Source organism: Theropithecus gelada, chromosome 1, assembly GCF_003255815.1.
Source record: "Theropithecus gelada isolate Dixy chromosome 1, Tgel_1.0, whole genome shotgun sequence".
Lineage (NCBI taxonomy): Eukaryota > Metazoa > Chordata > Mammalia > Primates > Cercopithecidae > Theropithecus > Theropithecus gelada.
The window spans coordinates 47,306,186-47,332,079 of record NC_037668.1 but is presented as its reverse complement, the minus strand read 5'-3'; the positions used below and the strand labels follow the sequence as shown (position 1 = coordinate 47,332,079).

Below are 25,894 nucleotides of genomic sequence, written 5' to 3'. Positions count from 1 at the left end.
TGGGATTTGAACCAGTCTGTGCTCTTTACCCCTGCACTCTTGTTAAGAGATGCTTCTCTAGATCCCAAAACTTTCTTCAAGTACAGCAGGGCCAGGCCATGCTGCAGCCCTTGGCCCTGAGCCCTTTCTGTATATAAATCTGCCTCTAAGTAATGTTCAGTTCACTTAGCCATCCCCTCCCCAAATATGTACCTCATTACCACCCCAAGGTAATCCCAGTAAATTGCAGTGGGGCAAATTATAATCACTGTGATAGCAGTAGCTAACATTTATCCAGGGTTCACTGGTGCCAGACAGTGTTACCATGCCATTTAATCTGCCCAACTCACCTGTGAGGCAGGTCCTGTTATTATCCACGTTATCTCAGGGGGAAATGAAGCTGAGAGGTAAAGTGAGGACACAAAGGCAATTTCCAGGGGAACCAGGACTCCCCCAAGTGGTTGAACTTCAGAGTCCGACTCTTAACGCCATCCTCCACCGCCTCCCTCTGCCACCTTGTAAATCAAAATAAAGATGCTAGCTAACATTAGTTGAGCCTCTACTATGTGCCAGGCTCAATTTTGGGCACTTTATATTTATCATCTCACTTCACCCTCAACCAACCTTGTGAAGTTGGTCTCTTGAACCCATTTTGCAGATAAGGATACTGAGGCACAGAGAGGTCATTACACTGTCCCAAGATGCTGTCTGCTAAGATTCCGCTTCAAGAATGAAGGACTTTCACCCCCAGCTGCTGGCAAGGCTGCCAGCACAGCCCTGAGCTGTCTGTACCTTTTTGGGCTTGCCTCAGCTGAAGGGAGCCACCTTGCCTGAGGTTCTGTCCCCTCCCTGGGGCACCTGCATCCAGTAACTGGCTGATGCACAGCTGTAAAGGCCTGGCCCTCTCACCCCACTGGGGGCAGTTCTGAAGGGTCATCCCATCTTTAGAACTCCCTGCAGGGGCTGCTGAGACCTCCCTTGAGACTGTATCACAGCTCAGCTGCTCCCTCTGCCCAGCCCCGCTTCCTCCCTTCCCTCCCCAAGGTGTTGATCCTAAGGGGAGCCCTAATCATTTCCATTCCAGGGCAGCTTCTCAGGAACCCAACCAGTGGTGAGGCCAGGACTTATTTTATTTTTTTATTTTTATTTATACTTTTTAAAAAATTTTTATTTATAGTTACTTTATTTTTATTTTTATTTATACTTATTTTATTTTTTTATTTTCATTTATTTTTCAGACAGAGTCTCACTCTGTCACCCAGGCTGGAGTGCAGTGGTGTGATCTCAACTCACTTCAACCTCCGCCCCTGGGTTCAAGCGATTCTTGTGCCTCAGCCTCCTGAATAGCTGGGACTGCAGGTACATGCCACCATGCCCAGCTAATTTTTGTACTTTCAGTAGAGATGGGATTTCACCATGTTGTCCAAGCTGGTCTGAAACTCCCGACCTCAGGTGATCCACCCGGCCCCACTTCGCAAAGCGTTGGGATTACAGGCGTGAGCCACTGCGCCTGGCCAAGGCTGGGATTTACACCCAAGTTCCTCACAACTCCCATCAAGGTCCTGGCCCCACTCTAAGGAATGTGATAGCTGGGCCACGTGGTGAAAGGGCAGGGGGCTCCTGATGTTGCCCCCACCACCCGGGAGCTCTGCATGTTTCTGAGAGGCCTGAGTGCAGCCTCTGCCCTACAGGGCAGAACCCAGTGTTGGAGTCCCAAGGCAATGTGGTTAGAGGCAAGCTGGGACTCTGATTTTGGAGACAGACCTGGTTTCTGGTTGTCAGTCTTTTCCTGGGAGTGGTATAATCGCCTTCTGAGTGACTCTCCTGGCCCACATTGCCTGGCCCACCTGCCACCCAGCTGACTCCCGCTCCACAGAGGTGGCTGTGTCAGAAGTCTGGTGTGGACTTTGCCATTGTCCCCCCAAATGCTCTGGGCTCCCCACCTCTATGTCTCAGCTCAAAGGCTTCCTTCTCCCCTCGAGGGGCCCCATCCCTTCCTCCCCTGGGGGCTCCTGTAGGACTGCACTCAAATGCCCACTATGGACAGAGACTGGCGGTGGCAGTGCACGTGGAGGGCATTCTTCCCTTCACTTCTTCCACTTCCACAGCAGCCAGCATTTCCAGAAAGCATGTCCTTGGCAGCGTCCAGGAGACCAGATGGCCTCCTCTGGGAAGCCTTTTCTGGTGGCTGCCGTCACTTCTGCAGGTGGATTCGAGGCTCCCTCTGTGGGCTGCAATTGAACTGATCTCCACTTCTGTCCTAGGGTACCACACAGCACTCGGGACACTTGGTTACTTGAGTGTCCACCCTGCTGTGAACTTCCTCAGATACCGGGTTTTGTCACCTTTATTCCTCAGCCACTGGCACAGCCCGGGCCCAAGGCATGCAACCAGTCACTGTCCATTGTTCTCATTGCTGTGGCTTATCAGCCTCTTTGATAAAAGTTTTGGTGACAGAAGAAACCAAAATCCACATCACCCGGGCCGGGCACAGTGGCTCACTTGTAATCCCAGCACTTTGGGAGGCCGAGGTGGGTGGATCACCTGAGGTCAGGAGTTTAATACCAGCCTGGCCAACATGGTGAAATCCTGTCTCTACTAAAAATACAAAATTAGCCGGGTGTGGTGGCACATGCCTATAATCCCAGCTACTCAGGAGGCTGAGGTAGGAGAATCGCTTGAACCTGGAAGGCGGAGGTTGCAGGGAGCTGAGACTGTGCCATTGCACTCCAGCCTGGGCAACAAGAGCAAAACTCCGTGTCAAAAAAAAAAAAAAAAAAAAAGCTAAAAATTAGCCCAGCATGGTGGTGTGTGTCTGTAATCCCAGCTTCTCGGGAGGCTGAAGTGGGAGAATCACTTGAGCCTGTGAGGTTGAAGCTGCAGTGAGCCGTGATTGCGCCATTGCACTCCAGCCTGGGTGACAGAGCGAGACCCTGTCTGAAAAACAAATAAATAAATCTCCCTACCGTGACCTCCGTAGTTCCAGCTACTCAGGAGGCTGAGGCAGGAGAATTGCTTGAACCCGGGAGGTGGAAGTTGGGGTGAGCTGAGATTGCGCCACTGAACTCCAGCCTGGGCAACAAGAGCGAAACTCCATCTCAAAACAAAACCAAAAAACAAATTCACATCACCCAAGATGAGGTCTTTGCCTCTGTATTTGAGGGATCACAGTCACTAAGTTGTGCACGTGCCAGCCGTTCACATCCGTGACCACAACTAATCTATACTTCCCAGTGGAGGCTGAGCTCTGAGGATCCTGGGGAACTAAGACCATGTCTGCCTTTCAGCTCCTTCTGCACAGAGTTCATGGTAGGCCTGGTGAAGTGGCTGGAGTTGTCCGAAGCCGTCTTGCCAACCATGACTGCTTTTGCGAGCGGCCTGGGAGGTGAAGGAGCAGATGTGTTTGTTCAGATTTTACTGAAGGACCCCATCTTGAAGGACGACCCGACGGTGATCATTCAGGTACACCCAACACCTGGTGGTGGCTGCTGGGGACAGTAGAACAAATCATTTTCTTTCAATGTTAGCCTAAAAAAATCACTTCTAGTGGGGTGGAGCAGTTGGAAGATAAAATATGTCATTGTAATATCATATCATGATCATAGCTGATGTTGAATTATCATTATTGAATATTTACTCTTGACTTTATGCTAATACAATGCTTATTATATGCTGGAACCTTTTCAAAAACTAACTCATCTAATTCTCAAAGTGACTTTATGAGGTAAGTAGCAGGGCCATCCCCATTTCATAGTAGTTGAGAAAACTGAGACACAGAGAGGTTAAGTAACTTGCCCAAGGTCACACAGCTGGTAAGTGGTGGAGCCAGGATTTGAACCTTGGTAGTCTGACTCAGAGTCCACATTCTCCTAAGCCGTGGTGCCTCTTTTCAGAAGCAGAAGCTTCACTGTGTGCCCTTGAGCATGTCACTCACCAGCTCTGCCTGTAGTTAAAGCAGATAGAAGCTTGTGATACAGACTGTTGGTGGGGAAAGTACGTGGATTTGAAATAGCCCCTTCCCCTCCTTATCTCACTACCTGAAGTCCTCATGTATTTCTTTCTTCGCTTGCCTGCTTATCATCTGGCTCACCTCTGGAATCCAGGGCAGTGGCTTTTTGTCTGTCTTGTTCTGCCACTTGGTAAGAGTCAATATTTGTCAAATGAGCGGGCTGATCGTATATCAGCTTTGTCACTGATGCCTGTTGTCTTCTCCCTCAGGACCTTCTGAGCGTCTCACTCAAGGATGGTAAGTTGATTTTCTAAGCTCTGTAAATGGTGGGTACCCATCTTCACACTTGGCTAGCAAAGCCAGTGAGAGGTGCTGCCACCTGGGGCCGGGTCCCCCATGGCCTTTTGACTTCAGGAAGGAAAGGAACCTGATGTCATTGGTGACCTGGTGAGCCCTTCATTCATGCCAGGACCGCGTGATGCTTCTCAGAGTTTATTTCACTTATTCCTCGCAATAGGCCCGCGGTTTTACCTCCTCAGTAACTCTCGAATCTGGCTCCTTCCCCTCTCCACCCAGGCCGCTGGTCTGAGCCACTGTCGCCCCTCCTGGATAACAGCAGGGCCTTCTCACTGGCCTTCCTACCACGCCTCTGGCCAGCAGTTTTCTCCCCACTCGGCAGCTAGAGGTTCTTTTCAAAGGCGCACATGACCACACCACCTCCCTGCTAACTGCACTCAGGAGAAAAAATCAGCCCCTCTGGTGTGGCTCTCAGGCCCTAGTGGGCTGGCCCTTGTCCTGCTCCAGCCTCACTTCTGCTTTCAGTCCCCCTGCAGCGGGGCTCCTGCCATACCGGCCTCTGGCAGCTCCCTGAGCACGTGTGCTTTGTGGCTTTGCACAGACCCCTGAGCGCGTGTGCTTTGCGGCTTTGCACGCACCCCTGGGCACGTGTGCTTTGCAGCTTTGCATGCACCCCTGGTCACGTGTGCTTTGTGTACAGCAGCATCTTTGCACATACCCTTCCTCTGGCTGGAAATATCCTCTTGCCACTCTTTGCCTACTCACTTTTGACCTTTCCTTCATCCCTTCACTCAGTCATCACCTCCCAGCAGAAGCCTTCCAGGTCTCCTGACTTGCACGCTCCCAGCACCCCATGGACCATGGTCACAGCTGTGCCCCTAGTTACGTGATTCTTGGATTGGTAACTGGCTTCCCACGAGACCACAAGGCACCATTTGGGCAGGGTCTGTGTCTGGTTTTGTTCACTTCCCGGGCCTGACCCAGCACCTGGCACATCACACACACTTGGTAAATATCTGTTGAATGAATAAATGAAATAGATCTTATGGCCCCATCATATGGATCAGGAAGTCAGTTCAGAGAGGTTAGGCAGTTTACCCAGGGTTGCTCAGCACACAGCAGTGCGGGGCTCCCTGTGTTGGCTTCTTAGGACTGCTGTGACAAATTCCCACAAACCGGGCAGCTTAAAGCAACAGGAATCTCTTGCCTCACAGTGGCTCAGACCAGCGGCCTGGGTGGAGAGGGGAAGGAGCCAGATTCGAGAGTTACTGAGGAGGTAAAACCGCGGGCCTATTGCGAGGAATAAGTGAAATAAACTCTGAGAAGCATCACGCGGTCCTGGCATGAATGAAGGGCTCACCAGCTCACCAATGACATCAGGTTCCTTTCCTTCCTGAAGTCAAAAGGCCATGGGGGACCCGGCCCCAGGTGGCAGCACCTCTCACTGCCTTCACTAGCCAAGGAGTCTGGAATGAAGGCATCAGCGGATCACACCCCCTCTGAAGGCCGCCGGGGAGAATCCACTGTGCCTCTTCCAGTTTGTTGACTCCAGGTGTGCCTTGGCTTGTGGCTGCCTCACTTCAGTCTTTGCCGCCTTCTTCCTGTGGCCTCTCGTCCTTCCCCTGTTCCTCTCCTCTGTGTGTCTTTTATGAGGACTCTTGTGTAGGGTAATCTCATTTCAAGATTTTTAACTTAATTATATCTGCAAAGACTCTTTTTCCAAATAAGGTCACATACATAGATTCTGGGACACAGATGTATCTTTTTTGTGGTAGTGGTTGGGGGGTGCGGTGCACTCTTCAGCCCTCTATACCAGGATTCCCCAAGCCCCCAGGCCACGGACTGGTACCAGTTCATGGCCTGTTAGAAACTGGGCCACAAAGCAGGAAGTGAGCGGTGGGCAAGCGAATGAAGCTTCATCTGTATTTTCAGCCGCTCCCCATTGCTCACATGACTGCCTAAGCTCCGCCTCCTCTCAGATCAGCAGCGGCATCAGATTCTCGCAGGAACACGAACTCCTGTGAACTGCGCACGCAAGGGATCTAGGTTGCGTGCTCCTTATGAGAGTCTAATACCTTATGATCGGTCACTGTCTCCCATCACCCTCAGATAGGACCGTCTAGTTCAGGAAAATAAGCTCAGGGCTCCCACTGATTCTATATTTTGGTGAGTTGTATAATTATTTCATTATATATTACAGTGTAATAATAATATAAATAAAGTGCACGATAGGCCGGGCGCGGTGGCTCATGCCTGTAATCCCAGCACTTTGAGAGGCCGAGGTGGGCGGATCACAAGGTCTGGAGATCGAGACCATCCTGGCTAACACGGTGAAACCCCGTCTCTACTAAAAATACAAAAAATTAGCCGGGCTTGGTGGCAGGCACCGGTAGTCCCAGCTACTCGGGAGGCTGAGGCAGGAGAATAGCGTGAACCCAGGAGGCGGAACTTGCAGTGAGCTGAGATCTGGCCACTGCACTCCAGCCTGGGTGACAGAGCAAGACTCCGTCTCAAAAAAAAAAAAAAAAAGTGCACAATAAACGTAATGTGCTTGAATCATCCCGGAACCATCCCCCTAACCCCTGCACTGGTCCATGGTAAAACTGTCTTCCCCAAAACTGGTCCCTAGTGCCAAAAAGGTTGGGGACTACTGCTCTCTACCACTCCAGGATGCCTGCATTAAGCCACTATGCGGGCAGCCTCCTGAGCCCCTTCCCACCCCCACAGCTCCCATCCGACTTATTCCCACCAGCTCCTCTCTGCCAGGGCTCCCCTATTATTGCATAAGTGGCTTCTTCTGTTCTCTAAACTGTAGAGAAGCTTTGATGCCATGACCTCTGATGTTTATTCTGATAACAAGCAGGGAGGAAACACAATGTAGAAGAAATCTCCAGCATCCTCCAAACCCTGTAATAGGGAAACTTTTGCCTGGCTTCCCACTGGAACCCTCCTAGTGGAAGGAGGAGGAGGAACAGCAGAATTTCATAGTGGGAAGGAGCCGCAGGGGAAGGTCAGCAGGGTAGCAGTGCAGCAGGTGGGCTTTGGGCCAGTTGGAAGCCTGAGGAGGGAGAGTGGGATGGATTTCACCTGGGCAGGTATGCAGATGGCCGGCCTCAGCAAGGAGAGCAGAGAGAGCAGGGGTGAGGGGCTGCCCCCAGAACCATTCTTCATGTTGCAGAACTGCTGCAGACCAGGTACAGAGGATAGAAGAGAGAGGGCTCAGAAGTGACGTCTCAGCCCTCAGATTCTGGTGGTCTGGTGCCAGCTGCAAGGGGACTGGGACTCTGTCTCAGGAATCCTGGCGTTTGTCTCCAGTGACCCTTTCAGGGCAGCTGGTAGTCAGGGACCCTAAAAGAGTAGGGTGCTGAGGCTTGCTCAAGCCCAGGCAGCAGGGTGGATGAACTGCTTTCTCCTGCGTGCTTGGTCATGCACGTGTATTTAGTGCAGTCAGTGCCTGCCAGGATGGCAGGACACGTGGGTCACCCTACCTTGGGGATTCTTGTTATGAGCATAATACATTTTCTTTACCATTTTTTAAAAAGCCTCTAAGCTCTTACTACTCTCAGTGTGGTCCGTGGACCCAGCAGCATCGGCACTGCTGGGAGGTTTGTGAGAAATACAGAGTCTCAGCCCCCGCCCAGACCCGCTGATTGGGATCTGCACGGAACCCAGGCAATTCCTGAGTGCTTTCTACTCAGAGGAGCGCTGCTCTAAGGCTCCAAAGAGTTTGTTTGGGCCTACTGTATCCAAAGCATTTTAATTCCATATCGTGGAGCTGAAAGGGCTCTCCGTGGGTGACCCGGCCAGCCTCTGCTTTCAGGCAGGCGAGGCCTTCGCTAATACTTTATTTAGCAGACACAGCCAAGTGGCCCCCAAGGGAGTGGCAAGGTTGGCCTGAGAACAGTGCTTCGGTCACTGGACTCTGAGTTTGGGGCATTTTCTGTCTGCACCCCCTGGAGCTTACATTTCCAGGGCCAGGCAGTCTCAGGAGTTGTCATAGATTTCATCACAGAGCGATTGTGTCACTTTATTTATTTTTTTAACAGAAGTGAGGGAAGAATAATAATATCTGATCCTCCTGGACTCCCTTGGAGAGAAAGACTGGATTGCACAGTGGTCTGAGACTCGGGTTGCTGGAGATCAGGGCAGCAGCTCAGCACATAGAATCTAATATTGGAATCAGTATAATGGCGAAGCCACCATGTGCTAAGTCCTGGCTGCGTGGCAGGCATGGCGCTAAGGGCTTGCGCTGGCATTTCATCTCTCATCCTCCAGTGAGGTGGTTAAGGCTGTTGCCCCCATCTTGCAGACCTGAATCTCACACATCAAAGTCAACATGGATGATCCTCTTTTTTTTTTTTTTTTTTTTTGAGATGAAGTTTCGCTCTTATCTCCCAGGCTGGAGTACAGGTGACATGATCTTAGCCCACTGTAACCTCTGCCTCCTGGGTTCAAGCGATTCTCCTGTCTCAGCCTCCTGAGTAGCTGGGATTACAGGCATGTGCCATCATGCCTGGCTAATTGTTGTATTTTTAGTAGAGATGGGGTTTCACCATGTTGGCCAGGCTGATCTTGAATTCCTGACCTCAAGTGATCCACCCACCTCAGCCTCCCAAAGTGTTGAGATTACAGGCGTGAGCCACCACACCCGGTGATCCTCTCATTTTCACAGGTGGAGAGACTGAGGCCCAGAGAGGAGAAGGGGCTTCCTTGCGAACACACAGTGGCAGAGGTAGACTGGGAGTCAGAAGCAGTTCTCCAGCTTCCTGGGCCAGCTCTTCCTTTCTCTCATTGCCTCTTCATCAGGTAGAAAGAGAAGCAGCCTTGGCCCCGGAATCTGACTTTCCCTCTTTCCTCACCCAGAGAGAGTCATATGCATCCCACCACCTCTTTCTGCACCCCACCCCTGCAAACCCCAAACCATCTTAGGCACCTAAGACACCTCCACTGACTCTTCTCTGCTGTTTGTGACCTCGGAGCTGGCTGTGGCAGAAGAATTGAGTGGGTTTAAAACAGCCTGTCTTACATCATTGCCTGGTGCTTCATGCCCACTCAGGCACGTTCTCATTATAGGCGACATCTAAACCAGCATCGCCCTTAAAATTTCCATTGAGAATAACCACCACTTATTAAGCACCAGTTAAATGCTGGTGACCTTACCTGGCTCTTGTCAATCACTGTTTCATTTCATCCTCACAGCCATCCTTTAAATGTAGGCGTTCCCACTTTACAGATGAGCAAACCGAGGCTCAGAGAGGTGAAGTAATTGCCTAAGCTAGTAAGTGGCAGAGCTGGACACTCTAAAACAACTGCTGTTAGTCAAAACTTTGGCAGATTTTACCCTCAGGAATTAGGGAATTGAGGCATCCCCATGGAAATATATCTCATATTTCTAATAGCTCATATCTAAATAATACCAGGCTTTGGTAATGTCTGGGAGGTGCCTTTGGTTTATCTGATAGCCTCACCAGGTGCCAGCAGGTAAGAGGAACAGCTTTAGTGGCACACTGGGACCCAATGGGAGCAGGTGCCAGGGCTCCAAAGGTCCCCAGAGGTCAGAGGCAGGTAGACCCTCAAATCACTTAGATCACCCTCTTATGTAGATGGGGAAACTGAGGCCCAGAGAGGGGAGTGGCTTGCTGACAGTTGTCATGTCTGACCTCTTTTTCTGTTCTAATGAATGACCGGGACCAAGAATGGGGAGTATTTTGGGGGTTGATTGTATTACAATTCAAGCCCCACCTTGGCAAGTTACTAAATGTCTCTGTGCCTTGGTTTCCCCAGGTGTCCAAGGGAGTAACAGTAGTCTCTACCTAACAGGGCGGTGGTGAGGATTACATGAGCAAATCCTTGTAGAGTGCCCGGCATGGAGCTGGCAGGCAGGGCACAGGCTGTGAGTGTTGCTGGGGTGATGGTGGCCATGGTGAAATGGGAAAACCCTGGAGTCAGGGAACCTGGATGTTCGTCCTTTCTCTGAGACTCTTGCGCGTGACCTTGATCAGTCGCTTAACCTCTCTGAACTGCAATTTCAAGTACAAATAAGGGGCAAGAGCCAAATGTTCCATAAAAACACGATTTTTTAAAACTGTCTTGGGTTCTAAGACCATGATCTCGTAAATCATGTCAAGATCCTTACAAGGATCTTGTATGGAGAAGGTTGGTGTCTTGGATGGGCCAGTTGTCCAGGTCCTTCCCCATGAGCTCCATGAGGGCAGTGCCCTTGCTGGGCCTCTTTACAGTTGCATCCCAGCAAGTACAACATGGATGGACGCATGGTGGGCACTTAGTACTTGTTGGATGGAGGGAAGAAGGGAGGGCGCCATAGAAGGATGGGTGGGCGACTCTTCTTTGGAGAATGAGCTTAGATGCCGAGCAGCGTGGTTTGCTGAATGTCTTCCTTCTACAGAGATTGATGGGGGCAGAAGAGGAGGCTCTCTGTGCTGCAGGATTTCTCCCTGGGTGTGAGACGGACTGATTAGTCATGGAGTCAGCCCAGGAAATCAGCATGAAAAGCTGCATTTTTCAGAACTTCCTGGAAGGTTGACCTTTACTGAGAGTTTTGGGATCTTAGTCACCGAACGATGCCATATTGGCAGCTGGGTGGAATTTTTTGTGTGTACTAATCATTTCCTTCTCCTCATCTAGTAGCAACCCACGAAGCACTTTGCCCACACAACCGAAAAAATAAGTCTTTTACGTGATGAAAGTTAAACTAAATCTGAGCTGATAACTCTCAACCTCCACACAATTGACGTTTGAGGCTGGATCATTCTGTTGTGGGGGGCTATCCTGTGTGCCGTGGGCTGCTTAGCTGCATCCCTGGCCTACTAGATGCCGGTAGACATTCCTAAGCTGTGATAACCAAAAATGTCTCCAGACATTGCCAATGTCCTCTAGGAGGCAAAACTGAAAATATGGCCATCTCAGGTGGGGCTGGTTTACTTGCATTTAGTAATCTTCCTAAGTTCTTCCAGTTGCTCTTCTAGGCTGCTTACATAGATTCTGAGTTATTGCAGAGTATATGATCATCAGATCTGCTGCTGAGGCCGGTACTGTTAACTTGCTCTTACAGGGGGAAAATGAAGGTTCTGCAGGTTAAGTGAGTAGCCCAGGATCACATTTCAAAGTAAGTTTCAAAACTCCATTTAAGGCCAAGTGAATCTCAACGTGAACTCGGTATTGGTCCCTGGTAGACTTAAACCGCATAGTGATTTTTGCCCTCTGATCTCTGAATCCAAAGGGAGGGTCACCTCTAGGCCCTGGAACTGCAGGAGGCACACGCACTTGAGCCACAGCACTCTCTACCGCAGACGTGGCTCTGCTTTCTGGCCTGGTGTTTATTACTGGATTGCAAACCCTGCCTCCCTGATGAATGAGAAAGGCTTGACATGTTAGTCTTGGGTTGACGTAAAATGCAAATATTGTCACCTGGCTGCTGGGTTCTCCATCAACATCCTTTTTTTATTATTATTTTTTATTTTTATATTTTTTTATATGGAGTTTCACTCTTGTTGCCCAGGCTGGAGTGCAATGGCACAATCTTGGCTCACCGCAACCTCCGCCTCCCAGGTTCAAGCAATTCTCTTGCCTCAGCCTCCCGAGTAGCCGGGATTACAGGCATGTGCCACCACGCCCGGCTAATTTTTATGTATTGTTAGTAGAGACAGGGTTTCTCCATGTTGGTCAGACTGGTCTCGAACTCCCGACCTCAGGTGATCTGCCCGCCTCAGCCTCCCAAAGTGCTGGGATTACAGGTGTGAGCCACTGCGCCCGGCCCAACATCCCTGAGATTCATACAGTTTATAATCCATATCCAAACAGCTTGGTCCATCTATTCCGCAAATAAGAACTGACACCTGCTGTGTGTGCCTGGCCCTGTGTGGGACACTGAGAGTAACTCTAATAGCAGATGCTCACTGAGTGCCTACTGTATGCCTGGCTCTGAGCTAAGTGCTTTCTTTATAGGAACTAATTCATTGCAACCCCACAATGGCCTTTGGAGGTAGATGCTGTTACTGTTCCCATTTTACAGCAGAAGAAACTACAGCACAGAGAATAAAATGCCTGCCCAAGCTGGAAAGTGAGGAGTTAGGATTCCAGCCAGGCCTCGGGCTCCTGAGTCCACCTCTTACCTGCTGTTCCGCCTCCCACATGGAGATAAGTGGGGCCCTCACCCCTGCAGCTGACTTTAAGAGGGTTGGATGAGGCCTGAATGAAGGGCGGGCACCCATGCAGCCGGAACCAGAGGAGCTGCTGCTCTTACTGATCCTGCATCTAAGAAGGTGGAGATGGGAGGGTCTCAGAAGCAAACCCTTCTCTCTCCCGCTTGCTCCAAGACCACTGGTCTTGAAGTAAGTTTGTCGCTGCCTTAATGTCCTTAATCATCCTAAGCCGTGAGGACAAAAGGCAGGAGTCATCCCCAAGACGTCCTGAGTCTTGAGCCCATGAGGGCTCTGCAGCCAGGCTCAGCCTCTCAAAGTGGGGACCCTGGGCACACAACAGGGCTTAAACCCATTACTCAGCAATGGACAGGGTGTATGGGACTGGAATACTGTGTAATTTCTTCTTTATATGGAAAATAATTCATTTAGGGTAAAAATGGGGCTACGTAATAAATATTCTAGAAAAAGCATATAATTTTAAAAGTTGGTAAATCAAGGGATAGTAGTGTGGTGGGTAGGGTAAGCAGTTGTATGAGTGTGACCTGTGAGGTGTGTCCTCGGACCCAGGGGGAAGAGGGACAAGGGGCCCCTGCCCTGGCACAGCAGCAGGCAGCCCACAGCCTCACCCTGGCACCCTGGCTCGGAGAGTGGCTTCTTAACAGGTACAGGATGGAGGAAACATGACAATTTCCCATAAAGTAATATCAGCCACCCTGTATCAGGCACTTACTGTGTCCCAGGTGCCAGCCAAGCTCACCACATCCATCTTCTTATTGCCCCTCAACAAAAGCCCGATCAAAAAGATATTCTTGGCCTGTAACAATCCCAGCACTTGGGAGGATGAGGCAGGCAAATCACTTGAAGTCGGGAGCTCGAGACCAGCCTGGGCAACATGGTGAAACCCCATCACTACTAAAAATACAAACATTAACCAGGCATGATGGTGGGTGCCTGTGATCCCAGCTACTCGGGAGGCTGAGGCACAAGAATCACTTGAACCCTGGAGACGGAGATTGCAGTGAGCCAAGATCGTGCCACTGCACTCCAGCCTGGGTGAGAAAGTAAAACTCCATCTCAAAAAAAAAAAAGATATTCCCCTTTTGCAGATGAAGAAACTGAGGCTCAGAGAAGTTAAGAGACTTTCTGAAGCCATTCAGCTAGTAGGAACTCAGATCAAGATTTAAACCCAGGTCTGTTGGACAAAGGCTGAAGTTTCTGCCTCTGGGTGCCTTCACTTTGGTCTGGAGGGCAGCCCCCAAAGGACGGGGATTGACCATGATCTCTTCCCAAAGGTGTGGGCTCTCCCAGCAGGTACCAGGTCAACCCCGACCCACGCTCAGAGATGGAGCCATTACTGGGAACAGGCTGGTTCAATGCCTTACAACAGGAGGCTGTCCTGTCCCCCGCTCCTGATTTGGGGGATTTGGAAATGTGGGGAAGGTCAGGATTGTTATCACAACTTGTGGGTGCAACTGGCATTTAGGGCCAAGTTCCCGGGGTGCTGCTGTCCTTTGATGCATGAGAGTGTTACATAATGAAGTATGGAACGCAACTGCATATGCTGGTGGGCGAAGGAGTCCCATCGTGAATACACAGCCTGACTCTGAACACGCCCCTTGCTGAAGCAGGGGGACCAGTTGGCTCCAGGGGCTCCCACAGTATGTGGTTGTGTGTCTGGGATGGGCACCAGGGCTAATCCCGTAGTTCTGGGTGGCTGGCACACTTCTGCCCTCTGGTGGCAGAGCTGAGATCCCTGGGTCACCCTTCCCAATCCCCCATCTTTCCAAAGAACTGTTATCCCATGAAACGTAACTTTTAGGTGTGCCTGTGGCCCGTGACCTAGGGCTGCCCCTGAGATTGTATGTATACCCCATGTGCATAGACTATAGGATTCCCAGCTGGCCAAACGGGATTGTCCTAAGACACCAAACTCCCTCAAGAGTAAGAGATTTGCCTTTAAAAGGTAGTCATAGTGGAATGAGCAGAAATGTTGGCATCAGATAATTTGGATTATAATCCAAGCTCCAGCACTCTCTAAACTGTGTGGCTTTGAGAAAGTTTCTTATCCACTCTACACCTGTTCTTTCCTCATTTGCAAAATGCAGCATCATAGTGACAACGTCCTAGGACCATGGGGAGGATCAGCAATCACAAGTGCAAGCTCCTGCCATGATGCCTGCTGCTTAGGAGCAGGCCAGGGATGCTGGGTTCCCTTCCCTGCAGAGGTGGCGGGAGGAGCATCGCGCTCTGCCTCCAGGCGTGAGCACATCCAGACCATCTCAGACTGGGAGGAGCTCATTTCCAAGAGGGGAGCCCAGTGCTCTGTTTCCTGGGGTAGGAATCACCTGTTTCAGAATCACTGGGAGCGGAGAGTGTTGTTAAAAGTTCAGATTCCTAAGCCCCACCCCAGATCTCCTGCATGTGGGACTGAGGAAGCTGAAATTCCACAAGCTCTCTGGGACCTTGATGTTCCCTAAACTCTAAGAACCACTGTCCCGCTGTGACTCTCAAGTCTCCACATGGCCATGTTGCTGTTGGGCTGTTTGAAGTCCATTTGGCCTTGGGCTTTGAAGGTCTCTCCTTGTGAGGAGGAACAGGTACCCTGAAGCTGACCCTCAGATCTCTGAGCTGGAAAGGACCTCCAGAGACCAACTCCTTTGGTCCTTCTGGCAGGGTCCAAAAGTCTGGGCCTGGACACGGGACTAGAATCTGCACAGCTCTCAGGAGCAACAGGGGGATGTCGCAGCACCCACTGATCATGGGCTGACCCAGATTTAGAAGGAGGCCATGAGGAAGGAGCTCAGGCTGGAAGCATGGGCAGGCTTGGGAGAGAGGTGTGTGACTGGAAGATAGTGTTCTGCTAGCTCGTGGCCCTGCTTCCCATGTCATGGTGTCATGGTGCGGGGAAGGGGTGGCGGTCAGGTGCATAGCCTCTGCAGCCAGGCTGCCACTTTACTATTCACTGGCTGGGTGAACCTGGGCCCCTGGCCTAAGCTGTCTGCACCTCACTTTCCTTTTTGAGAAGATGGACTTTCTATAGTACCTGCCACTTCAGAGGCTCATAAGGATTCAGTAAGCCACTACATGCAGAAAGTATAGTTCAGAATCTGATCTAGATGAGTAGGTGATAAATGAAGCTTCCAGATTAATAGGATTATTGATCATAGGATGTTTCTGCTGAAAGGGGATACACATCTCATCCAGCAGAACTGTCCCTCACATTTGGATCTTTCCCAACAGAGTTCCACTAGCTCGGTCATTCATTCATTTCTACAAATATTCCATTCTTCTTGCATACAAAGATTATTAAACCTCTGCTTTGTTTTTGGCATGGGCCGAGGTACTAGGGATGCACAGTGGATTTGGAGCTTATATTTTATATTCTAGAAGAAGAGGAGACAAACAAGTAGGCAAATTTTATATATATATATATATATTTGTTTTAAATGGTGATAAGAAGAAATGGCTGGTCATGGTGGCTCATGCCTTTAATCCCACCACCCACTTTGGGAGGCAAATGTGGGTGGATTGCTGGAGAGATATATGTATAAATTATCTGAGCATGGAAGCACATGCCTGTAGTCCCAACTACTCAGGAGGCTGAGATGGGGGATCACTTGAGCCCGGGAGGCTGAGGCTGCAGTGAGCCAAGATCATACCACTGCACTCCAGCCTGGGTGACAGTGAGACCCTGTCTCAAAAAAAAAAAAAGAAAAAAGAAAAAAGAAAGAAAGAAAAAGATAAGAAATAACTCATGGTAAAAGACTAGGAAGCAGTGGACTGGGTCAGGGAGGGCTTTTCCGAGAAGCTGAAATTTGAGGAAGGAACTGAGTGTTCCAGGCATGGTCAAGCCTCTGACATTTGTGGCATGTGCCTGTAGTCCCAGCTACTTGGGAGGCCAAGGTGGGAGGATTGCTTAAGGCTGGGAGTTTGAGACCAGCCTGGGCAACATAGCAAGATCCCCATCTCTTAAAACAGAAAAAAAAAAGACTATGACATTTAAGAATAATTCACCACTGGCCGGGCATGGTGGCTCAAGCCTGTAATCCCAGTACTTTGGGAGGCCGAGACGGGCGGATCACGAGGTCAGGAGATTGAGACCATCCTGGCTAACACGGTGAAACCCCATCTCTACTAAAAAATACAAAAAATTAGCCGGGCGCGGTGGTGGGCGCCTGTAGTCCCAGCTACTCGGGAGGCTGAGGCAGGAGAATGGCATAAACCCGGGAGGCGGAGCTTGCAGTGAGCTGAGATCTGGCCACTGCACTCCAGCCTGGGCGACAGAGCGAGACTCTGTCTCAAAAAAAAAAAAAAAAAAAAGAATAATTCACCACTGTAAGAGAAGACCCCACTGAGAGGAGGAGAGAGGCCTTAACCCATCAATCCACTCTCCTCTAGTTCCCTGGGGGAGCAGGACTCGGAGGGTACTAGAGAGGGAGAGGGAGTCTCAGGTGGAGGTGGGAGGCAGGGAAAGGTCTTTTGTGCTGCCTGGGGCAGGTGGCCACAGCAAAGAACCCTGGCAGGCGAGAGAGAACTTTGGTCAGCTAATGACTCAACACATCTTAACTGTGCACCTACTAACTGCCGGGCATTGTCCCAGGCAGTGGGAGAACAGCAAGGAACAAAGCAAAGGTCCCTGCCCTTGTGGGACAGGCATTCTGATGAGGAAAGGCAGACAATAAACCTATACAGGGAAATGGGGTAATGGAGATGGGGTGACTAGGGGCTGAGCTGTTCTAATTCAGGAGCCGCTGGCTCCTCTGAGGAGGTGATATTTAAGTGGAGACCTTACTGATGGGAAAGGGCAGGCAAGCAGAGATCTGGGGCAGGAGCTTCCCAGATATCAAAAACAGCAAGTGCAAAGGCCCTGAAGCAGCCATGAGCTTGGCTTCTTGAGCTGCTGGTGCCTGAAGCAGGGCCGGGTAGAAGGTGAGGTGGGAGAGGGTGGCAGGAAGGGGCTGGATAATGTGCAGTCTTGCAGACCATGGAAAGAAATGTAGACTTTATTCTAAGTGCACTGGGGAGCGGTCAGAGAGCTGTAAGCCAGGGAGAGAACACGACCGGATCGATGACTTTAAAGAAGCTCAGTGGCTGCCGTTTGGCAAATGGAGTGCAGAGGCAAGAGTGGAAGATAAGAAAGTGGTGAGGCGGCTGGTGGTTGGAGAGCGATGGCTGTGGTGGTGGCAGTGGAGATGGAGTGAAGTGGTCAGACTCAGGATCTATGTTTTGCAGGTGTAGCAGTCAGCATCAGCTGGTGGGGTGGATGTCGGGACAGGGAAACAAGAAGTAAGAACAATGCCCAGGCTTGTGGTCTGAGCCCCAGGGTGGATGGAGCACTTTATTATTATTTTTTTTATTTTATTTTGTTTTTGAGACGGAGCCTCCCTCTGTTGCCCAGGCTGGAGTACAGTGGCATGATCTTGGCTCACTGTAACCTCTGCCTCCCAGGTTCAAGCAATTCTCCTGCCTCAGTCTCCCGGGTAGCTGGGATTACAAATGTGCGCCACCACACCCGGCTAATTTTTGCATTTTTTAGTCGAGAAGGAATTTCACCATATTGGCCATGCTGGTCTTGAACTCCTGACCTCAAGTGATTGGCCCGCCTCGGCCTCCCAAAGTGCTGGAATTCTAGGCACAGGCGTGAGCCACCGCGCCTGGCATATGGGGCACCTTTTATTGGGACTGGCTCTCAAGGAGCAAGTTGGCCCCCTGGCATGTTGGCAGTAGAGCCTGGGCCAGAGAATGTCAGTATCCTGGGTAGCCCAGGACTCTGCCCCTCCCTACTGCCTTCTAGACAAGGAGATTCGCTCCTAGAGCTTCCAGAAGGAACATGCCTTGAACTACGAACCAGCATCCCAGCCACCAAGTCCTTGAAATGACCTGTACACAAGGCTAAGATACAAAGCCCCGTGCCTGAGATTACCACAGGAGTGTTAATCACATGTGCACCCGGCAGCCTGCATGCTAGAAGGTGAATCACTGCAGCCTTGACCAGTGGAGTATGTATTAGCAACTAATTATCATTGCCACCAATTAATCATCAGAGCCAAAGCTTGGTTTCTACAACCCGATTATCACGTGGGCACAGTAGTCTTTGTTCCTATGGGGAAAGCAAGGAACTCCTTTTTTCCGTGAAGTTTGCTGAACCTAATAACCCCAAGCCACAGCACGTGGTGTCTGTCTCCAGCACGTAGACAGCTCCTCATCCCGGGAGACAGCAGGGCAGCCCCGAGAGACCCTGTTCCACTCTGGGGACCCTGGGTCAAGGAAGGAACTGATTTCTTTTGTAGAAGCTGAAACCTCAAACTTCAAGACTTCAGAGACTGCATCATGGTAAACGGGAAAAGAGGGTCCCCTATACCAGAACTCAGGAAACTCTATTTTTGGCAAGCTTCTCAGGTCATGCTGATAGGCAGCTGGACTGGGGAATTAGCGTTTTAGACAATTCGTGTCTTCACAGGGCCAGGGCACACGGGAAGGTGAGTGCGGAGTAGCTGAATGCCAGGTCCTTGTGACTTTCTCTGTCAAAAAGATTCAATTTGGAAGCCTGTCATAGTACTTGAGTCACAGAGAATTTGACCTAAAAATCAGAAGAGTTCATTCATTGGTTCATTCACTGTGTAAACATTTTTTGAGTTCTTACTAAGTGTCATACCCCAGGTAGGTACAGGGGTTGGAAAAACAGATGACTAAGCTTAGTCTACTAAGATATGACGAGTACAATCAAATGGGGAAGATACTGAGAGAGAGGCCTGTATAAGTGATCAGAGACCCCCAAAAGAAGGAATTATGCAGAGAGGGTTCAGAGAGGAGGTGATGGTTGAGCCAGGTCAAGGGTTAAGTGATAGAATAATGGCCCCTAAAGATGTTCACATCCAAATCCCTGGCAACTGAATATGTTACCCTACATGGCAAAAGGGACTTTGCAGGTGTGATTACATTAAGCATCTTGGGATGAGGAGACGATCCTGGGCTTTCCAGATAGGCCTAATGCAATCACAAGGTCTTTGTAAGAGGAAAACAGGAGGATCTAAGTCAGAGTAGGAGATGTGACCATGGGAGCAGAGGCTGGAGTGATTGGAGGGAGGGGCCACAAGCCAAGGAAAACAGGCTGGGAAAAGCAAGAAAACAGATTCGCTCCTTGCTAACACTGTGATTTTAGAATATCTGGCCTTCAGAACCATAAGATACTAAATATGAATTGTCAGCCAGGCGCAGTGGCTCACGCCTCAGCCTCGCAAGTTTCTGGAAATTGCAGGCGCCCCCCACCACGCCTGGCTAATTTTTGTATTTTTAGTAGAGATGGGGTTTCACCATGTTGGCCAGGCTGGTCTCGAACTCCTGGCTTCAAGTGATCTGCCTACCTCAGCGTCCCAAAGTGCTAGGATTACAGGCACCCGGCCTCCTTCATTTTTTTTTTTCCTGTGCGGTATTTGTTTTTTGTTTTGTTTCTTAATTGGGACCTCATGACATGTTATCCAGTCCATCTTCTATGCATTAAAAATTTTGTTTTATTGTATAAGCATTTATTTTCCTTTTTCTTTATTTATATATCCAAACAGAACTGTCTCTTTTTTATTTTTATTTTTTTTAATTATTGAGATGGGATCTTGCTATGTTGCCCAGGCTGATCTGGAGCTCCTGAGCTCAAGTGATCCTCCCATGTCAGCTCCCAAAGTGCCTGGGATTATAGACATGTACCACCACTTAGCCATAAATTCTCTTAGCCATAAATTCTTCTGGGTAAGAACTTATTTTTGAAAGTTATGACATACTTTTCTTGGGAATCATTTTTTATGGCCCCATGGTTTTCAGCTGGATAGGTGTGGTTTATAACTAATTTCCTGATGTTGGAAATCTCCAGGTTGTTTCCAATTTCATATTATAAATACAGCATAGTGCCTTTATTTACTACAAATCGTCTGCATTTACGGTTGTTTTCTTAAGATTAAAATTCCAGAAATGGAATTCCTGGGGCAAAGGGGATGTATTTTTTTTAAGTTTTTGATATGTGTTGTCCAGTTGCCCTCCAGAACGTTTATACCAGTGCATACTTCCACCAGCAATGTCTTTGAGCACCCATTGAGCACCCATTTTTATCATCTCCTTCACAGCTGTGAAATTTTAAAAACTGATCTTTGCTCATTTGACTGGTGAGAAATACTACCTTCCTTTTTTCTTTTTTGAGACAGGGTCTCACTCTGTCACCCAGGCTGGAGTGCAGTGGCATGATCACGGCTCACTGCAGCCTCAACCTCCTAGGCTCAAGAGATCCTCCTGCGTCAGCCCCCTGAGTAGCTAGGACCACAGGCACTCACCACAATGCCTGGCTAATTTTTGTATTTTTTTGTAGAGGTGGGGGGCGGTCTCACTATGTTGCCCAGGCTGGTCTTGAACTCCTGGACTCAAGCGATCTGCCTGTCTCAGCCTCCCAAAGTGCGGGGATTACAGGAGTGAGCCACTGCACCCAGTCCCACCTTGCTTTTGCTGAATATTTTAATAGTTGTGTAGTATTCTGTCCAGGCAACTGTGTCATTTTCTTTCATTGACTGGCTCCCATGGAGTTGTACATTTAGGCTGTTTCCAGTGTGGGTTTTATCAGTTACACTGCTAACATCACTGTTCTTAAAACCTAAACTGATTCTTTTCCACTGTTGTTTCTGTCTTTCAAGGGCACTATGATGCCCGGGCCAGAGTCCTTGTGTGCCACATGACCTCCCTGCTCCAGGTGCCCTTGGAGGAGCTGGATGTCCTTGAAGAGACATTCCTGGAGAGCCTGAAGGAAATCAAAGAGGAGGAATCTGAGTAAGAGAGCCCTGCGACCCCCATCAGGATCCAAGGATCTCCACTTCCGTGTACTTTGCAGATAACAGAGTCCCCTTCTCCCTTTAAGAGATGGTATAGTGAGGTAAAAGGAGCCCTGGACAGAGTCCCAGCTATAGCCCTGACTCGCTGGGTGGCCTTAGCAAGCTACTTGCCCTCTCTGGGCCTCTGACTTCATTTGCAAGAAGAAAAGATGAAATGGGCCAGACACGGTGGCTTACGCCTGTAATCCCAGCACTCTGGTACACTGAGGCAGGCGGATCACTTGAGGTCAGGAGTTCGAGACCAGCCTGGCCAGCATGATAAAACCCCATCTCTACTAAAAATACAAAAATTAGCCGGGCATGGTGGCATGCACCTGTAATCCCAGCTACTCGGGAGGCTGAGCCAGGAGAATCACTTGAACCAGGGAGGCGGAGGTTGCAGTGAGCCAAGATTGTGCCACTGCACTCCAGTATGGGTGACAGAGTGAGACTCTTGTCTCAAAAAAAAAGAAAAGATGAAATGAATGATTGCTAAGGACCTTGAATCTGTGACTTTAACATCCTGAGGCCCTGACACCCTGTTCCACCTCAGGCTCTTGTGACACCTGGTTCAAGGGCACAGTTGACCTAGATTCAGTTCCTTTTCTGATACCTGTCCACTGCTTGACATTGGGCGGGTGGCCTTGCTTTTCTAAGCTGCAATATTCTTATCTATGAAACAGGAATATGGATAGTGCCCTCCCAGGATCACTGGGAAGAATGAATGTCTGCACATTATAAAATGCCTGACCCAGGGCTGGCACACAGCAAGTACTCGGTAGATGTGAGTCCTCCCCTCCCTGACATGTCCCAGACCCATCAGTTGTAGAGTTGCTTTGCTGTCTATATATGGTCAAGAGTGTGTAGAAGGAAATAATCCTGGTAACTTGGCCAGAGCTCAGCTCTCTGCAGACACTTTACACAGGATCTAATCCCAGAGCAATAAATCGATTTCAGTCACAGCCTAATCATAGGCTCCTGGCACCAGGCACGTCTCCCAGCTCTGGGTTTTGTTTCAGTTGCGGTGGTGTTCTTTGACCAGCCAGGTTACACTAGGTCAGCCCGCCTGAGAATTTAATCCTAAAGCCAAATTGACACCCAGAGCCACCCTCATGCCACAGTTAGTAGAGCAAAGACAAGGGGTATTTCCTTGAGAAAGGGGGAAACTTGGTTTGTTGAAATAACCTGTAGACATACTAGCTTTGACCCCTAGAGTTGGGTCAGTATAGAAATACCTGGATCCATGCCAATTACCATAATCACGAGGGCATCCTAGGTTCTTTGGATATGTCGGGAATTTATAGGATCTTATATGCCTTGAAATTAAAGGAACCTCTCAGTTATTATTTGGAAATCTTATTATCAGAGATAAATGTATTACCCAGAGCGATTTGTTCTGATAATACCAGTAATGCCCGATCAGGGAAGATATAAACCAGAAGGTCTAACACAGGCCAGTTCTGCCACTTACCAGCCACATGAGCTTGGGCATTATTTAACTTCTCTGAGCTTCAACTTCCTCACCTGTAAAATGGGGATAATAGTAGTGCCCTCCTCACAGGGTTCTTGTGAGGCCTAAATGAGTTCATATATATGTGAAGTGTTTCAGGTGAGCCTGGGACAGAGTAACTAGTCCATAAATATTATTTGTTGTTGTTAACAATACTGTTCTAATTGTGTTATTACAGACCCTTTTATAGACTATTATAGATCCTATTGCAGTCTATGTATAGACCCTTTCCCCGGAAAAAGGCTTCACACATGTAATTGTTGATGCAATGTTAGGGACTTTGGAGACCTCTCAGATTCTGTGGTCTCTGGAAGGATCTGAGACCCAGGGAAGCCATAGCAACTGTTCAGCCAGGAGACCTGGCTCTCGGTTTGATTCTGCTTCTAACTCTCTGTGTGGCCTTGGGCATGTGGCTTTCCCTCCGTGGACACCAGCACACATTTTCGTTGTTTACCTAAACAATTAAGGGATTGAATGATACGTAGATTTCTTTTGACTGTAAGGTTTTGTGTTTCTGGGAGGTGAGTTCGTTACTAGGCCCACCAAGGTGACTCTTTGCAGCTGAGGTCTAGAGTGTGACGTCCCACCCGTCCCACCCCTCTGCTCCTGGGTCCCTGTCTGAGCCCTAAGGCCACCCAGCTTCCCTCACTTGTTTAGTGACTTCACCTCTCCTCTCTGTGCCTCGTTTCTTCATCTCTTACATGAGGATAATGGTAGTATCGCCGTCATGGCGTTGTTGAGAGGATTAAATTACTTAACACATATCAAAAGCTGGGACCCGTGCTTGGCACTTAGTAGAGTCTCAGCAGATGTGAGCTAATGAGCTGCTGGGGTTGATACTGCTCACATAGGCCAGCTGCAATGGCTCACGTCGTAATCCCAGCACTTTGGGAGGCTGAGGCGGGTGGATCACCAGAGGTCAGGAGTTCGAGACCAGCCTGACCGACATGGTGAAACCCCGTCTCTAGTAAAAATACAAAAATTAGCTGGGTGTGATGGCACATGCCTGTAATCCCAGCTACTCGGGAGGCTGAGGCAGAAGAATCATTTGAACCCAGGAGACGGAGGTTGCAGTGAGCCAAGATCATGCCATTATACTCCAGCCTGGGCAACAAGAATGAAACTCCATCTCATAAAAAGAAAAAAATTACAGTTAAAAATAAATAAATTAGTAAAGATACTGCTCACATCGTAAGAACGTTGCCAGCATCAGATTTTTCTTGAATGCCTACTAGATGTAGGCACAAGATGCCATCTCTCTCGATCCTCATAACAGCCCCCTAAGTGTTTCACAAATAAAGAAAGAAAGTCAGAGGGGTGGCACAACTCAGCCTAGGTCACATGACTGGTCAGCAGCATCTGATTCAACCACTGTGTCCAGTCTGAATGGCTCTCACTGTGTCCCTCAAGACCTGGCTGGCAGTGGCAGGGTTTCTCCTTTATTCTGAAGAAAACAAGAAAGATAATGATTTTATGGGGCCATCCAGGCCTTTACTAGGAACGTGTGTGTAGACCTCTCAGTGATAAGCTATCTCTATCTGTCAGCACAAAAAAAAAAAAGTGATTTAAAAACAGAAGGTGTGGTGAGGATAAGGATAGGAAACACCCTCTCATGGGAGATAAGATGACAGAAAGACTGATGTGTGGTTCTGTGAGACAGAAAATGCGGGCGTCCTTCAGCCTGGGATTTGGCCCACATCTGCATGTGGTTTCAGCCTTTGTCTTTGGGCAGCTCACATGGAAACGGCAACTCAGGTTCGCGTCTTTCTTTTCAACGTGACCGTTGAATGTCTCATCAGCAGGCAGTCAGTGATGAGAGCAAAGCTGTCATTCGGATTTCGTGGTGTTCTCTGAGTGTTAGCGTTGTAAATGTGACTCAGAGCAAACGTCTCCCCTTTGCTTTCAGTGTTGAGATTCAATCAGACAATTGAAGTAATTGTAAGAGTGTAGTGCTGCAATAACGAACGATGCCTGAGAAAGCTATTTTATGTACAAAACAATTTTTTTTTCTTTTGAGACCAAGTCTCACTCTGTCGCCCAGGCTGGAGCGCAGTGGCACAATCTCGGCTCACTGCAAGCTCCGCCTCCTGAGTTCACGCTGTTCTCCTGCTTCAGCCTCCTGAGCAGCTGAGACTACAGATGCCCGCCACCACGCCCGGCTAATTTTTTGTATTTTTAGTGGAGACGGGGTTTCACTGTGTTAGCCAGAATGGTCTCGATCTCCTGACCTCATGATCCGCCTGCCTCGGCTTCCCAAAGTGCTGGGACCACAGGTGTGAGCAACCGTGCCTGGCCCCCAAAACAATTATTAAGAACATGCAAATACTTAAACAGGGACATAGATTTGCCATTCAGCGCAATGTTAGGAGAGAGTGCCTTAGCCAAGTAACTTTAGGAAAAAATATCTTCTTTTCAAATCAACACATGCTTATAAACTTTTTGTCAGGGAGATGGAGGAGACAGAGTCTTACTCTGTCACCCAGACTGGAGTGCAGTGGCATGATCACTGCAGCAGTGGCTCACTGCAGCCTTGACCTCGCAGGCTCAAGCGATCCTCCCACCTCAGCCTTCCAAGTAGGGTGGACCACAGGCATGCACCACCATGCCCGGCTAATTTTTTTATTTTTATAGGGACAGGATTTCACCCTGTTGCCCAGGCTGGTGTGGAACTCCTGGGCTCAAGGGATCCTCCCACCACAGCCTCCCAAAGTGCTAGGATTACGGGCAAGAGCCACCATGCCCAGCCTATATATTTGTATGTAGCCAACATGTCCTTCCTGTACCTCTCTGGTTTTCAGAGATGTGGACAGTGAGTTGGAGAGTATATCACCACAACAAGGTGGTCACCTCCAATCCTTGTTGGAATAATTAGGCTCTTTACAAGAAAGATTTCCTGAGTACCCTCCAGTTTGCAAGACCAGGGCAAGCTGCTGAGGGTGGGGAGTTGGAAATGGCTTGGTCCATGCTGTGAGAGCTTAGCTCAGCAATTTTCAAACTTGAGTTACAGCAGAATCCCTGGAGGAGGAGCTTGTTACCAATACAGAATCTTTATCCTTAGACCCAGAGATTCGGCCCCAGGAAGCTATGTTTTTAACAGGCACCCCCTGGTGATTCTGATGCCCACCCTCTGCAAATCACTGGTGTAGAATTC

At 49.3% G+C, this 25,894-nt stretch overlaps 1 protein-coding gene across 3 annotated transcripts in view; it reads left to right on the top strand.

The window, feature by feature from the left end:
* Positions 1-25,894, top strand: part of TMCO4 (transmembrane and coiled-coil domains 4) — a 122,226-nt gene that overhangs the window by 26,999 nt on the left and 69,333 nt on the right. For all 3 annotated transcript variants that reach the window (XM_025366709.1, XM_025366717.1, XM_025366727.1), the window contains 3 exons: positions 3,267-3,441; positions 4,198-4,225; positions 21,060-21,192. In XM_025366709.1, the coding sequence (XP_025222494.1) occupies positions 3,267-3,441; positions 4,198-4,225; positions 21,060-21,192 (336 nt within the window). The remainder of the gene's footprint in view (positions 1-3,266; positions 3,442-4,197; positions 4,226-21,059; positions 21,193-25,894) is intronic.